General features: G+C 38.4%; 1 protein-coding gene across 1 annotated transcript in view; it reads left to right on the forward strand.

Annotated features, from left to right (window-relative positions):
* Window positions 1–15298, forward strand: part of LOC144768929 (alpha-2-macroglobulin-like protein 1) — a 299902-nt gene extending 284604 nt beyond the window's left edge. The window contains exons 37-39 of the mRNA XM_078652936.1: window positions 2014–2043; window positions 8076–8105; window positions 15249–15298. Of these exons, the coding sequence (XP_078509062.1) occupies window positions 2014–2043; window positions 8076–8105; window positions 15249–15298 (110 nt within the window). The remainder of the gene's footprint in view (window positions 1–2013; window positions 2044–8075; window positions 8106–15248) is intronic.
* Window positions 15299–15579: the final 281 nt, after the last annotated feature.

A 15579-nucleotide genomic window follows, 5' to 3' on the forward strand; every position in this document is an offset into this window, starting at 1 on the left:
GCCTTAAATTTTGAAAGTCTGCGTGGCGACCAATATGCCCTGTGAATTTTAAACAGATGGTTCCGCCTTAGGTTTGCAGGTTTGACTATTTTATATAGCATAACCATAGTTACTTGCCATTGATTTTCCGTTGCGATGTCCGGCAAGCAATCGCCCCATAGGACCTCAGGAAGTGAAAACGGGCCGTCTTCCATCTCAAGTAGCGACCAGTACCAAAGGGCCACTTCCTTTTTGTAAGATTGGATTGAAAAAAGCTTTTCTTCTAACTCATTTTGAAGTCCAACAATAGTTTCTGCATTTCTTGCCCAACTAAGAATTTGCAGATACTTAAATTTTGAGAAGCCCCGACCCCAGATGGTCTCACCTTGGCCCCAATCAATCAACTTTCCATCTGGAAATAAGTCGCCCCATCGCTCTACACCCGCCGCTCTCAGAGGAATAGCCAATGCATCTTTAGACCAGAGAGGTGACCCTGGACCGTCCCATATTGGGGCCATATAGCCATAATAGGGAATCTTTAGTACTCTCCTTATCCTATACCAGAGCTTCGCCGCATCATGCAATGTCTTGAGCCTTACTTTCTTGAAGAACCTTGGATCAGAAAGTTTGCACAAGAAACCATACACACTGTATTTACAAATCATAAGCATTGCGGCAAACATTATTCCAGTAGCTGAAACCGTTGGAGTATTCAACAACATTCTAAAATTTTATAGCTGAAAAGCCCAAAAATATAACTGAAAATCAGGGGCCGCCAATCCCCCTTTAACCAGCTTTCGTCTTATCTTTTGCCAGGATAGACGGGATCCCTTCGAGGCCCATATAAATGAACAAATCTCACTCTGCAGCCTCTTGAACCAGTCTTTTTTGAATTGCTAGGGGAATTGTTTCAAACAAAAAAGTCATTTTTGGCAAGATCACCATCTTTACCAAATTCGTGCGGCCGTACAAAGTGAGTGGTAATGTCCCCAACCTCACAGCATGGCACCTATTTCTCTTTTCATCTTTAGAAAATTCATTTTTGTTAGGTCTCCAATGTTATGTGTGATCCTCACCCCCAAATATCTCAGCTCAGCTTTACAATTTACCCCTCCTGTATCCAAATTCCACGACATAATCTCGGTCTTATATTCGTTTATCTCATAACCTGAGACAAGTCCGAACTCTTTAGTTATTTCCAATAGACCTTGCATTGATTGTTGCAAATTAGGGGTATAAATAATTATGTCATCCGCATATAGTCCTATTTTCTTAGACCATCCTTCTACAACAAAAGGAGGGATATTTTCGGCATTCCTAATCCTGCAAGCAAGGGGTTCTATATACAAGTCAAACAATAGGGGAGACAATGGACAACCCTGTCGTGTACCACGCATCACCTTAATGGACTGAGTTAAAATCCTGTTAATCAGTACCTTGGAGGTAGGTGAATTGTATAGAGCTAACAGTGAATTGGTAAAACATGTCCCTAGTTCAAGATGACCCAAAAGAGCCTTTAGAAAAGACCAATTTACCCGGTTGAAAGCCTTGGCGGCATCAAGTGCTATTACCGCCAAGGGAAATGTATGGACCGTAGCCATATCTATTGCTCCTATTAAGGAAAAAATGAGCTCCTTTAGAAATCTACCCTTAATAAATCCCTTTTGGTCCTTATGTACCAATTTTGGGATGACCAAACTTAACCTATGAGGCATTATTTTTAAAAAAGTTTGTAACCGAATTTTAATAGCGAAATGGGTCTGTAAGAATCTAAATATTTAGATGATTCATTAGTAATTTTCTTTTGGAGAGATCCGTGTTATACATGGTCCCCAAAATATTTAAAAACTGATTCTACAGTGTCGGGTCTGATGTACTGATGATTGCCAGAGAGCCATTGTCCCATGAAAGCGTAGAGTAGAGAGATATCACAGCTTTTAGAGCAATAATGCAAAGTCATTTCTTTGATAAAATCAAAATTATTGGATTGGTAGCCTGCATTTTGACTCAGAATATTGCTTCCATTTTTCCTAGCATCACCAACTGAAAATACACTTGAACCAAGTGAGTACTTTGAACGTTGACAAAAGAATATGTTGTTGAGACGTTAAAAGCTGTGCATTCTTACATTCAAAGAGAAAGTTTACAGTGTACTGTTTTTGGAAGCAAATGCAGGCAGAGAAAGTAGACTATAGACAGTATCCTATAAGCTCACTGTTTCTTGTCCCCCTGCTGTTCTCAGATGGAATCCTACCCTGTGCTCACTTCTTTCATTATAGCCCCGGTCACCCAATTACCAGCATTAGTCACATCACCAAAACTCACATTTTTAGCGAAAGATATTTTCTGATAATTTGTTCTATTCCAAACCCACAGCCTTGGCCATACATTCTCCACAACCAGATTCTCCCTGGAAACCTACACACTAGTATAATTCAATAAGTTTGCCTTATCCCCAGACATCATATTTGAATACATTTTTACATTTACCCAATTTAAATGTGCAGCATCTTAAGGAAAACATGCATATTAGAAACAACACTCTTTATTATTATTATTATTGTTTATTTTTTAATCAGATAAATAGTGAAATAAAACCTAAAGTATTTTGTTTGAAATTAGCACTCGTAAGACCTTTTTCAAAACAGAAGTAAAACTGGGATCAGCATTCTGGTATTTTTCAAGACTGAGAATTGACACTGTTCATTTAAGAGGTTATGAATCAACAATATTTCAATATACTCTTCCATGCCAGTCAAGCAGTTCCTTTAATCAGCATCACAGTGAATAATGCTCTATGATACTATACAACAAATAAATATCCTTGAATAACTGTCCATTGTTCTTCTGATCTAAATTTGACAGCCAGAAATGCATGCTTCAAAAGAATGATTTCCACATGGAATCTACAGCCAGTTTACCATGTCATTTCTTAGAAAAGAGTGATCATAATTGCTGGATATTGTAGCCAGTTTACCGAGTCTCCCTTTATTTTGTTTCTGTTTCTTGCTAGCATTAACATCAGAAATCACTGATGAACCAAGTAAGTATTTTCAAATATTTGCTGAAATATCTTAATGATTTGAGTAATAAAGAGTTGTACCCACTTACTTTCAGCAAGTGAATTCAGTGTCCACACTTTATGGGAGGGGCCCAAGCCCAAGTCTAGACTATTGGCGGAGGAGCTCAACTGCATACAATCTGATAGTTCCTAATCTCCAGTCAACACTCAGAAGCAGCCTGACCATCTGTTTCTGTTCTCTCCACATGGCCGAGCTCATCGATCAGACAGCATAAATCAAGCCTCCAAAACTCACAATTTTAGGACAAGAACCTTTCCCGAGTTTTTTAATTCAGCTCTAAATCCCACTAATTAGTTATAAAGCTCTTCAAGATAGGACTCTCTCTGTGATCCTACAGATTAGAGTACCTTTATTCAGGTTTTGAACCCCAGACCACTTGTTTTAATACGGATCACTGACATAATATCGAGGGACATAATATCGACTATCAAAAATATTGTTGACAAAATATCGACAGACAGAATATCGACTTTGTATCTACAAAAAGGTAAGTACAAAAATATCGAGTTCAAAATATCGTTTACAAAAATATAGTTGATAAAAATATCAACTTTATTAAAAACAATGTTAAATGTAATTAATATTAAAAATTAAATACTAAAATATACTTACAAATACTTAAATTACCTTATAATAATTAAATAATTAATGAAAGTTATAAAAAAATTACAATCATATTTGTTAAAACATATATATATAGTAACATAATATATTTAAATAATATCCAATATTATTACCGTAGGATAGCGGAAGTGTAAAAATTACTATTACCACTCCAGAGAGTGCAACAGTAGGGAAAGCGTTTGATAGGGTAGGGGTAAAAATTACTATTCCCACTCCAAAGAGTTCAACAGTAGGGAAAGCGTTGGATAGAGTAGGGGTAAAAATTACTATTCCCACTCCAGTGGGTGCAACAGTAGGGAAAGCGTTGGATAGCGTAGGGGTAAAAATTACTATTCCAACTCCAAAGAGTGCAACAGTAGGGAAAGCGTTGGATAGCGTAGGGGTAAAAATTACTATTCCCACTCCAAAGAGTGCAACAGTAGGGAAAGCGTTGGATAGCGTAGGGGTTAAAATTACTATTCCCACTCCAAAGAGTGCAACAGTAGGGAAAGCGTTGGATAGCGTAGAGGTAAAAATTACTATTCCCACTCCAAAGAGTGCAACAGTAGGGAAAACGTTGGTTAGTGTAGGGGTAAAATTTACTATTCCCACTCCAGTGAGTGCAACAGTAGGGAAAGCGTTGGATAGCGTAGGGGTAAAAATTACTATTCCCACTCCAAAGAGTGCAACAGTAGGGAAAGCGTTGGATAGCGTAGAGGTAAAAATTACTATTCCCACTCCAGTGGGTGCAACAGTAGGGAAAGCGTCGGATAGCGTAGGGGTTAAAATTACTATTCCCACTCCAGTGAGTTCAACAGTAGGGAAAGCGTTGGATAGCGTAGAGGTAAAAATTACTATTCCCACTCCAAAGAGTGCAACAGTAGGGAAAACGTTGGATAGCGTAGGGGTAAAAATTACTATTCCCACTCCAGTGAATGCAACAGTAGGGAAAGCGTTGGATAGCGTAGGGGTAAACATTACTATTCCCACTGCAGTGGGTGCAACAGTAGGGAAAGCGTTGGATAGCGTAGGGGTAAAAATTAATATTCCATCTCCAGTGAGTGCAACAGTAGGGAAAGCGTTGGATAGCGTAGAGGTAACAATTACTATTCGCACTCCAGTGGGTGCAACAGTAGGGAAAGCGTTGGATAGTGTAGGGGTAAAAATTACTATTCCCACTCCGATGAGTGCAACAGTAGGGAAAGCGTTGGATAGCGTAGGGGTAAAAATTACTATTCCCACTCCAAAGAGTGCAACAGTAGGGAAAGCGTTGGATAGCGTAGGGGTAAAAATTACTATTCCCACTCCAGAGAGTGCAACAGTAGGGAAAGTAAATACTTCTTATATTATGTAAAAAACGTATAAATTATTATCTATCAAAAATTAATTATAAGTAATTACCAATTTAATATAATATAATAATTAATCAATTAAATACATTATCTACTTCGATATTTTAACTTTCTATATTTTTCACATTCGATATTACATTACTTACCTTCAAAACGATATTTTTGATGTCTATATTCTGTCCATTCGATATTTTGTCCAGCCTATATTTTGGACTCGATATTATGTCCATTCGATATTTTGTAGTCGATATTATGTCTGTTTACCTTTTAATACATGTATTTCAATTTGAAAGGACAGTAAATAAATTAAAATATACACATTACAAACATCAGTTTGCATCTTTTTGGGTATTTGTTTAAAAAAATATAGCTGAAAACAAAATCAGTTCTAAAGTATATTTGTATGAATTCAGCAGTTTGAAAAGCTTTTAAAAAAGAAAGAAATGGGGAAATGCCCTGCTGGTATGTATTATAGAGAAATAACAGACCCTGCTCATTTAAGACATTTGAAAATTGCACTTTCCCAAGATACTGTTCACAGCCAGTCAGGCAATATAAACTGTAAAAAATATTTCAAGGATTTTTGTCACATTACCAGTGAGATCAGAAGACCTCCAGGCTATTCAGAGATTCACTGAGCAGGCCTCAAAACAACATTACATTTGGGGTTTGTTTAAACAGATAGGTTTTCTGCCATTAGAACTCTAAACCACCAACTGTATCTAGAGATCACTGCTGGTTTCTTTTGGATCTTTATGAGTTCCATTCTCCGGCCCCCATGCCAGAGGCACATTCTATAAAAATATCAAAGCTTGGATGGCTCCTTATAGCTAACTTCACCGCCAGATTTTTGTTTTGTTTTTGAGAAATAGGATAAAGATGATACTTTTTACTTCTGAAAAGCAAAAATGTGTCCCAGACTTTATACAAATTTTCTGTCAGTAAATTTCTTATTTATCATTTTTCCTATTCGATTACCATGACTTCCATGGCTGATGCAAAGGTGCATCTTCTCATGCTGAAATTTGAGTCTCACTTTAGGTCTTCTGACTCCTGCTAATATATCGGCCAAGGTAGAGCTGACCAAGTGCCTGCCATTGGAAACTGAGCAGTTCGTATTGTTCAAAAATGAGGAGGCAGAACTGTTGTGTATGTGGAACTGTAATGTTGTCTATTTAAGGTAGTTGTCCTGCACCCACATAGATCTGCATAAGTAGCTTTCTCTCTAGAAACACGGAACATTATCCATAGCTCTATTGAGTTCTGATAATCCATTTGCACATACTAAGACTAACCCTGCTACTACGAAAAATTAGTTTGATTTTACAGCACTAACTTACAGGATGGCAGCAATGCAGAATAATGGTAGTCCCATGCATGCAGTTCTGGTCAAGGAAAACAAAGTAATAAAGATACAGAGCAATTTCCTTGAAAGGTTGAGTGTTTAAGTCTCCGTAGAAGATGAAGACTAACTCAAGGTAGAGAAATCTGGAAGTAATTATGAGTGTGTATACTTATAAAAAATGAGGGAAAATAATATTTGGCAGATCCAACTTGAGTTCCAGCGATTCTTATATAATTCATACTAATCATCGTTATCTAGGCTAGCGTTGGTTCATTGCCAAAAGGAAAGAGTTCTATTTGCATTGCCTTATCAGTGAGACACAGTTCAATCCTAGAATGACAAGATTGGTTAGCCATATTTTGACCTAGCAGCCAAGATGATGAAAAGTTGATGAAGAGAATGCACATCTCATACATCAAAGTTTGTACTGATAATCCTAGGGTCCTAAAACTGTCCTCAAGATCAGTAATGATGGTGAGAAACATTAGTAATTTTCTTTTGGAGAGCTCCGTGTTATACATGGCCCCCAAAATATTTTACAACTAATGCAACAGTGTCGGGTCTGATGTACTCATGATTACCAGAAAGCCATTGTCCCATGAAAGCATACAGTAGAGAGATATCACAGGTTCTAGAGCTATAAGGCAAAGTCATTTCTTTGATAAAATCTATCAAAATTATTGGATTTGGTAGCCTGCATTTTCACTCAGATTATTGCTTCCATTTTTCCTAGCATCACCAACTGAAAATACACTTGAACCAAGTGAGTACTTTGAACGTTGACAAAATATTCTTTATGTTGTTGAGAAGTTAAGAACTTTGCATTCTTACATTCATAGAGAAAGTTCACAGTGCACTGTTTATGGAAGAAAATGCAGGCAGAGAAAGTAGATTATAGACCGACGAAGACATTATCCTATAAGCTCACTGTTTCTTGTCCCTCTGCTGTTCTCAGATGGAATCCTACAATTTGTTCACTTCTCTCATTATAGCCACGATCACCCATTTACCAGCATTAGTCACATCACCAACACTCACATTTTTAGCAAGAGATATTTTCTGATAATTAGTTCTATTCCAAACCCATAGCCTTGGCCATACATTATCCACAATCAGATTCTCCCTGGAAACCTGCACACGAGTATAATTCAATATGCCTTATCCCCAGACATCATAGTTTAATACATTTTTATATTTTCCCAAATTAAATGTGCAGCACCTTCAGGAAAACATGCATATTAGATTCAGCACTCTTTATTAGTATTATTATTTTAAATCAGCTTAATAGTGAAATAAAACCCAAAGTATTTTGTTTGAAATCAGCATTCTTAAGACCTTTTTCAAAACAGAAGTAAAACTGGGATCAGTCTTCTGGTATTTTTCAAGATTGAGAATTGACACTGTTCATTTAAGAGATTATGAATCTACAATAGTTCAACATACTCTTCAGTGCCAGTCAGGCAGTTCCTTTAATCAGACTCACGGTGAATAATGCTCTATGATACCATACAAAAAATAGATATCCTTGAAGGACCGTCCATTGTTCTTCTGATCTAAATTTACAGCTAGAAATGCATGCTTCAAAAGAATGATTTCCACATGGAATCTACAGCCAGTTTACCATGTCATTTCTTAGAAAAGAGTGATCATAATTGCTGGACATTGTAGCCTGCTTGCTGAGTCTCCCATTATTTTGTTTCTGTGTCTTGCTAGCATTAACATCAGAAATCACTGATGAACCAAGTAAGTATTTTCAAATATTTGCTGAAATGTCTTAATGATTTGAGTAATAAAGAGTTGCACCCACTTACTTTCAGCAAGTAAATTCAGTGTGCACTCTTTATGGAGGGGCTCAAGCCCAAGTCTAGACTATTGGCAGAGGAGCTCAACTGCATACATTCTGATTGATCCTAATCTCCAGTCAACACTCATAAGCAGCCTGACCATCTGTTTCTGTTCTCTCCACATGGCCAAGCTTATCTATCAGACAGCATCAATCAAGCCTCCAAAACTCACAATTTTAGGACAAGAACCTTTCCTGAGTTGTTTAATTCAGCTCTAAATCCCACTATTTAGTCATAAAGCTCTTCACGATAGGACTCTCTGTGTGATCCTATAGATTAGAGTACCTTTATTCATGTCTTGAACCCCAGACCACTTGTTTTAATACATTTATTTCAATTTGAAAGTACAATAACTAAATGAAAATATACATATTACTAACATCAGTTTGCATCTTGTTTGGTATTTGTTTAAAAATTGTAGCTGAAAACTAAATCAGTTCTAAAGTATATTTGTATGAATTCAGCAGTTTGAAAAGCTTTTAAAAAACAAAGAAATGGGGGAATGACCTGCTGGTATCCATTAGAGAGTGATAACAGACCCTGCTCATTTAACACATTTGAAAATTGCACTTTCCCAAGACACTGTTCACAGCCAGTCAGGCAATGTAAACTGTAAAAAAAAAAACTAAGGATTTTTGTTACATTACCAGCAGTCACATCAGAAGACCTCATGGCTATTCAGAGATTCACTGGCCTCAAAACAACATTACATTTGGGGTTTGTTTAAACAGACAGGTTTTCTGCCATTAGAACTCTAAACCACCAACTGTATCTAGAGATCACTGCTGGTTTCTTTTAGATCTTTATGAGTTCCATTCTCCGGCCCCCATGCCAGAGGCACATTCTATAAAAATATCAAAGCTTGGATGGCTCCTTATAGCTAACTTCTCCGCCAGTTTTTTTTTTTGAGAAGTAGGATTAAGATGATACTTTTTACTTCTGAAAAGCAAAAATTTGTCCCAGACTTTATACAAATTTTCTGTCAGTACATTTTTAATTCATTATTTTTCCTATTCGATTACCATGACTTACATGGCTGATGCAAAGGTGCATCTTCTCATGCTAAAATTCTGGTGTCACTTTAGGTCTTTTGACTCCTGCTAATATATGGGCCAAGGTAGAGCTAACCAAGTGCCTGCCATTAGAAACTGAGCAGTTTCTACTGTTCAAATGAGGAGGTGGAACTGTAATGTTGCCTATTTAAGGTAGTTGTCCTGCACCCACATAGATCTGCATAAGCAGCTTTCTCTCTAGAAACACAGAACATTATCCATAGCTCTACTGAGTTCTGATAATCAATTTGCACATACTAAGACTAACCCTGATTCTACGAAAGATTAGTTTGATTTTACCGCACTAACTTACAGGATGGCAGCAATGCAGAATAATGGTAGTACCATGCATGCAGTTCTGGTCAAGGAAAACAAAGAAATAAAGATACAGAGCAATGTCCTTGAAAGGTTGAGTGTTTATGTTTCGGTAGAAGATGAAGACTAACTCGAGGTAGAGAAATCTGGATCTAATTATGAGTGTGTATACTTATAAAAAATGATGTAAAATAATATTTGGCAGATCCAGCTTGAGTTCCATCTATTCTTATATAATTCATGCTAATCATCGTTATCTAGGCTAGCGGTCGTTCATTGCCAAAAGGAAAGAGTTCTATTTGCATTGCCTTATCAGTGAGACTCAGTTCAATCCTAGAATGACAAGATTGGTTAGCCATATTTTGACCTAGCAGCCAAGATGATGAAAAGTTGATGAAGAGAATGCACATCTCATACATCAAAGTTTGTACTGATAATCCTAGGGTCCTAAAACTGTCCTCAAGATCAGTAATGATGGTGAGAAACATTAGTCATTTTCTTTTGGAGAGATCCGTGTTATACATGGCTCCCAAAATATTTTAAAACTGATTCGACATTGTCGGGTCTGATGTACTCATGATTGCCAGAGAGTAAGAATGGGCCTAAAATCTGTTCCGCTCGCAAAATTTGCGGATTTTCGGCAATTTCACAATCCGCAAATCTTGCAAAATTGCCGCTAAATTCGCAAATTCGCTCGCAGGCGGATTTATTTTTTGTGACCTGGAGGCTGCTTTCTCCTCATCTGCTGCCCTGCTCGCTCTCTGACCCTTACAAGAGGCATGTGAACACACATAGAAGTCCCGGGTCACTCTCTGCAGCCATGTGTTTCTCGAGCGCAACCCCCGTGTAGTTCCTGTGACCAGGAGGCTGCTTTCTACTCATCTGCTGCCCTGCTCGCTCTCTGACCCTTACAAGAGGAATGTGAACACGCATAGAAGCCCAGGGTCACTCTCTGCAGCCATGAGTTTGTCTAGCGCAACCCCGTGTAGTTCCTGTGACCAATAGGCTGCTTTCTCCTCATCTGCTACCCTACTCGCTCTCTGACCCTTACAAGAAGTATGTGAACACGCATAGTAGCCCCGGGTCACTCTCTGCAGCCATGAGTTTCTCGAGCACAACCCCCATGTAGTTCCCTTGACCAGGAGGCTGCTTTCTCCTCATCTGCTGCCCTGCTCGCTCTCTGACCCTTACATGAGGCATGTGAACACGCATAGCAGCCCAGGGTCACTCTCTGCAGCCATGAGTTTCTCGAGCGTAACCCCGTGTATTTCCTGTGACCAGGAAGCTGCTTTCTCCTCATCTGCTGCCTTGCTCACTCTCTGACCCTTACAAGAGGCATGTGTACACGCATGGAAGCCCCGGGTCACTTTCTGCAGCAATGAGTTTCTCGAGAGCATTCCCCGTGTAGTTCCTGTGACCGGGATGCTGCTTTCTCCTCATCTGCTGCCCTACTCGCTCTCTGCCCCTTACAAGAGGCATGAGAACATGCATAGAAGCCCCGGGTCACTCTCTGCAGCCATGAGTTTCTCGAGAGCAACCCCCGTGTAGTTCCGGTGACCAGGAGGCTACTTTCTCATCATCTGCTGCCCTGCTCGCTCTCTGACCCTTACAAGAGGCATGTGAACACGCATAGAAGCCCCAGGTCACTCTCTGCAGCCATGAGTTTCTCGAGCGCAACCCCATTTAGTTCCTGTGACCAGGAGGCTGCTTTCTCCTCATTTGCTGCTCTGCTCACTTGCTGACCCTTACAAGAGGCATGTGAACACGCATAGAAGCCCCAGGTCCCTCTCTGCAGCCATGAGTTTCTCGAGCGCAACCCCGTGTAGTTACTGTGTCCAGGAGGCTGCTTTCTTCTCATCTGCTGTCCTACTCGCTCTCTGACCCTTTATACACAAGAGGCTTGTTACTTGACACGCATAGAAGCCCCGCCCGTTTGACCCTGCACCACACACTAGTGGTATCAAATGTGTTCCCGCCTTTTTCCAACTATGAAGGACAGCTCACTCAAGGGACCTCGGTGCCTTTTGGCGGGGTGGCAAAGTTACAGGCAGGCATGGTCAGTGGAGACAAATCTTCTGGCCCTTTTTGCAGCTGCAGTGTAGGAAAAGCACTATACATTTACCCAACTAGATAGCACTTATTGATTAGCCAGTAGAAAGTACTTCAGTTGAGTAGATGGAAATCACAAAAAAAATCCATGATTTCGCGGGAAAATCTACGAATTCGCAGACTTTTTTGCGATTTAGTATGAATTTGCGGACCGCAGATCCGCAAAATTCGCCCATACCTACCAGAGAGCCATTGTCCCATGAAAGCGTACAGTAGAGAGATATCACATGTTCTAGAGCAATAATGCAAAGTCATTTCTTTGATAAAATCTATCACATTTATTGAATTTGGTAGCCTGCATTTTGACTCAGAATTTTGCTTCCATTTTTCCTAGCATCACCAACTGAAAATACGCTGGAACCAAGTGAGTACTTTGAACACTGACAAAAGACTCTTTATGTTGTTGAGAAGTTAAGAGCTGTGCATTCTTACATTCATAGAGAAAGTTCACAGTGCACTGTTTTGGAAGCAAATGCAGGCAGAGAAAGTAGACTAGAGACCGAGGAGGACAGTATCCTATAAGCTCTCTGTTTCTTGTCCCCCTGCTGTTCTCAGATGGAATCCTACCATGTGTTCACCTCCATCATTATAGCCACGGTCACCCAATTAACATCATTAGTCACATCACCAAAACTCATATTTTTAGCAAGAGATATTTTTTGATAATTTGTTATATTCCAAACCCATAGCCTTGGCCATACATTTTCCACAATCAGATTCTCCCTGGAAACCTACATACTAGTATAATTCAATATGTCTGCCTTATCCCCAGACATCATATTTTAATACATTTTTACATTTACCCAATTTAAATGTGCAGCACCTTAAGGAAAACATGCATCTTAGAAACAACACTCTTTATTATTATTATTTTTTTTTTTTAATCAGCTAAATAGTTAAATAAAACCCAATGTATTCTGTTTGAAATCAGCACTCTTAAGAACTTTTTCAAAACAGATGTAAAACTGGGATCAGTTTTATGGTATTTTTCAAGATTGAGAATTGACTCTGTTCATTTAAGAGATTATGAATCTACAATAGTTCAACATACTCTTCAGTGCCAGTCAGGCAGTTCCTCTAATCAGACTCACGGTGAATAATGCTCCATGATACCATACAACAAATAGATATCCTTGAATGACCGTCCATTGTTCTTCTGATCTAAATTTACAGCTAGAAATGCATGCTTCAAAAGAATGATTTCCACATGGAATCTACAGCCAGTTTACCAAGTCATTTCTTAGAAAAGAGTGATCATAATTGCTGGACATTGTAGCCTGCTTACTGAGTCTCCCATTATTTTGTTTCTGTTTCTTGCTAGCATTAACATCAGAAATCACTGATGAACCAAGTAAGTATTTTCAAATATTTGCTGAAATGTCTTAATGATTTGAGTAATAAAAAGTTGTACCCACTTACTTTCAGCAAGTAAATTCAGTGTCCACACTTTATGGGAGGGGCACAAGCCCAAGTCTAGACTATTGGCAGAGGAGCTCAACTGCATACAATCTGATTGTTCCTAATCTCCAGTCAATACTCAGAAGCAGCCTGACCATCTGTTTCTGTTCTCTCCACATGGCCAAGGTCATCTATCAGACAGCATCAATCAAGCCTCCAAAACTCACAATTTTAGGAAAAGGAACCTTTCTTGAGTTTTTTAATTCAGCTCTAAATCCCACTAATTAGTCATAAAGCTCTTCAAGATCGGAATTTCTCTGCGATCCTACAGATTAGAGTACCTTTATTCATGTTTTGAACCCCAGACCACTTGTTTTAATACATTTATTTCAATTTGAAAGTACAGTAACTAAATGAAAATATACATATCACAAACACCAGTTTGCATCTTTTTTGGTATTTGTTAAAAAAAATATAGCTCAAAAACTAAATCAGTTCTAAAGTGTATTTTTATGAATTCAGCAGTTTGAAAAGCTTTTAAAAAAACAAAGAAATGGAGAAATGACCTGCTGGTATGTATTATAGAGTTATAACAGACCCTGTTCATTTAAGACATTTGAAAATTGCACTTTTCCAAGATACTCTTCACAGCCAGTCAGGCAATGTAAAGTGTAAAAACAAATTAAAGGATTGTTGATACATTACCAGTGAGATCAGAAGACCTCATGGCTATTCAGAGATTCAATGAGCAGGCCTGAAAACAACATTACATTTGGGGTTTGTTTAAACAGACAGGTTTTCTGCCATTAGAACTCTAAACCACCAACTATATCTAGAGATCACTGCTGGTTTCTTTTGGATCTTTATGAGATGCATTCTCCTGCCCCCATGCCATGCCAGAGGCACATTCTATAAAAATATCAAAGCTTGGATGGCTCCTTATAGCTAACTTCACTGCCTGAATTTGTTTTTTTGAAAAATAGGATTAAGATGATACTTTTTACTTCTGAAAAGCAAAAATCTGTCCCAGACTTTATACAAATTTTCTGTCAGTAAATTTTTAATTTATCATTTTTCCTATTCGATTACCATGACCTCCATGGCTGATGAAAAGGTGCATCTTCTCATGCTAAAATTCTGGTGTCACTTTAGGTCTTTTGACTCCTGCTAATATATGGGCCAAGGTAGAGCTAACCAAGTGCCTGCCATTGGAAACTGAGCAGTTCCTACTGTTCAAATGAGGAGCGGAACTGTAATGTTGCCTATTTAAGGTAGTTGTCCTGCACCCACATAGATCTGCATAAGCAGCTTTCTCTCTAGAAAAACAGGACATTACCCATAGCTCTATTGAGTTCTGATAATCCATTTGCACATACTAAGACTAACCCTGCTTCTACAAAAGATTAGTTTGATTTTACAGCGCTAATTTACAGGATGGCAGCAACACAGAATAGTGGTAGTACTATGCATGCAGTTCTGGTCAAGGAAAAGAAAGTAATAAAGATATAGAGCAATTTCCTTGAAAGGTTGAGTGTTTATGTCACTGTAGAAGATGAAGACTAACTCGAGGTATAGCACTCTGGATGTAATTATGAGTGTGTATACTTATAGAAAATGATGTAAAATAATATTTGGCAGATCCAGCTTGAGTTCCAGCTATTCTTATATAATTCATTCTAATCATCGTTATCTAAGCTAGCGTTGGTTCATTGCCAAAAGGAAAGAGTTCTATTTGCATTGCCTTATCAGTGAGAATCAGTTCAATCCTAGAATTACAAGATTGGTTAGCCATATTTTGACCTAGCAGCCAAGATGATGAAAAGTTGATGAGGAGAATGCACATCACATACATCAAAGTTTGTACTGATAATCCTAGGGTCCTAAAACTGTCCTCAAGATCAGTAATGATGGTGAGAAACATGAGTCATTTTCTTTTGGAGAGATCCGTGTTATACATGGCCCCCAAAATATTTTAAAACTGATTCAACAGTGTCGGGTCTGATGTACTCATGATTGCCAGAGAGCCATTGTACCATGAAAGCATACAGTAGAGAGATATCACAGGTTCTAGAAAAATAATGCAAAGTCATTTCTTTGATAAAATCTATCATATTTATTGGATTTGGTAGATATCATTTTGAGTCAGAATATTGCTTCCATTTTCCTAGCATCACCAACTGAAAATACACTTGAACCAAGTGAGTACTTTGAACGTTGACAAAAGACTCTTTATGTTGTTGAGAAGTTAAGAACTGTGCATTCTTACATTCATAGAGAAAGTTCACAGTGCACTGTTTTTAGAAGCAAATGCAGGCAGAGAAAGTAGACTATAGACCGAGGAGGACAGTATCCTGTAAGCTCACTGTTTCTTGTCCTACTGCTGTTCTCAGATGGAATCCTACAATGTGCTAACTTCTCTCATTATAGCCACAGTCACCCAATTACCAGCATTAGTCGCATCACCAAAACTCACATTTTTAGCAAGAGATATTTTCTGAT

The sequence above is a fragment of the Lissotriton helveticus genome, chromosome 7 (genome assembly GCF_964261635.1).
Source record: "Lissotriton helveticus chromosome 7, aLisHel1.1, whole genome shotgun sequence".
NCBI classification, from domain to species: Eukaryota; Metazoa; Chordata; class Amphibia; order Caudata; family Salamandridae; genus Lissotriton; species Lissotriton helveticus.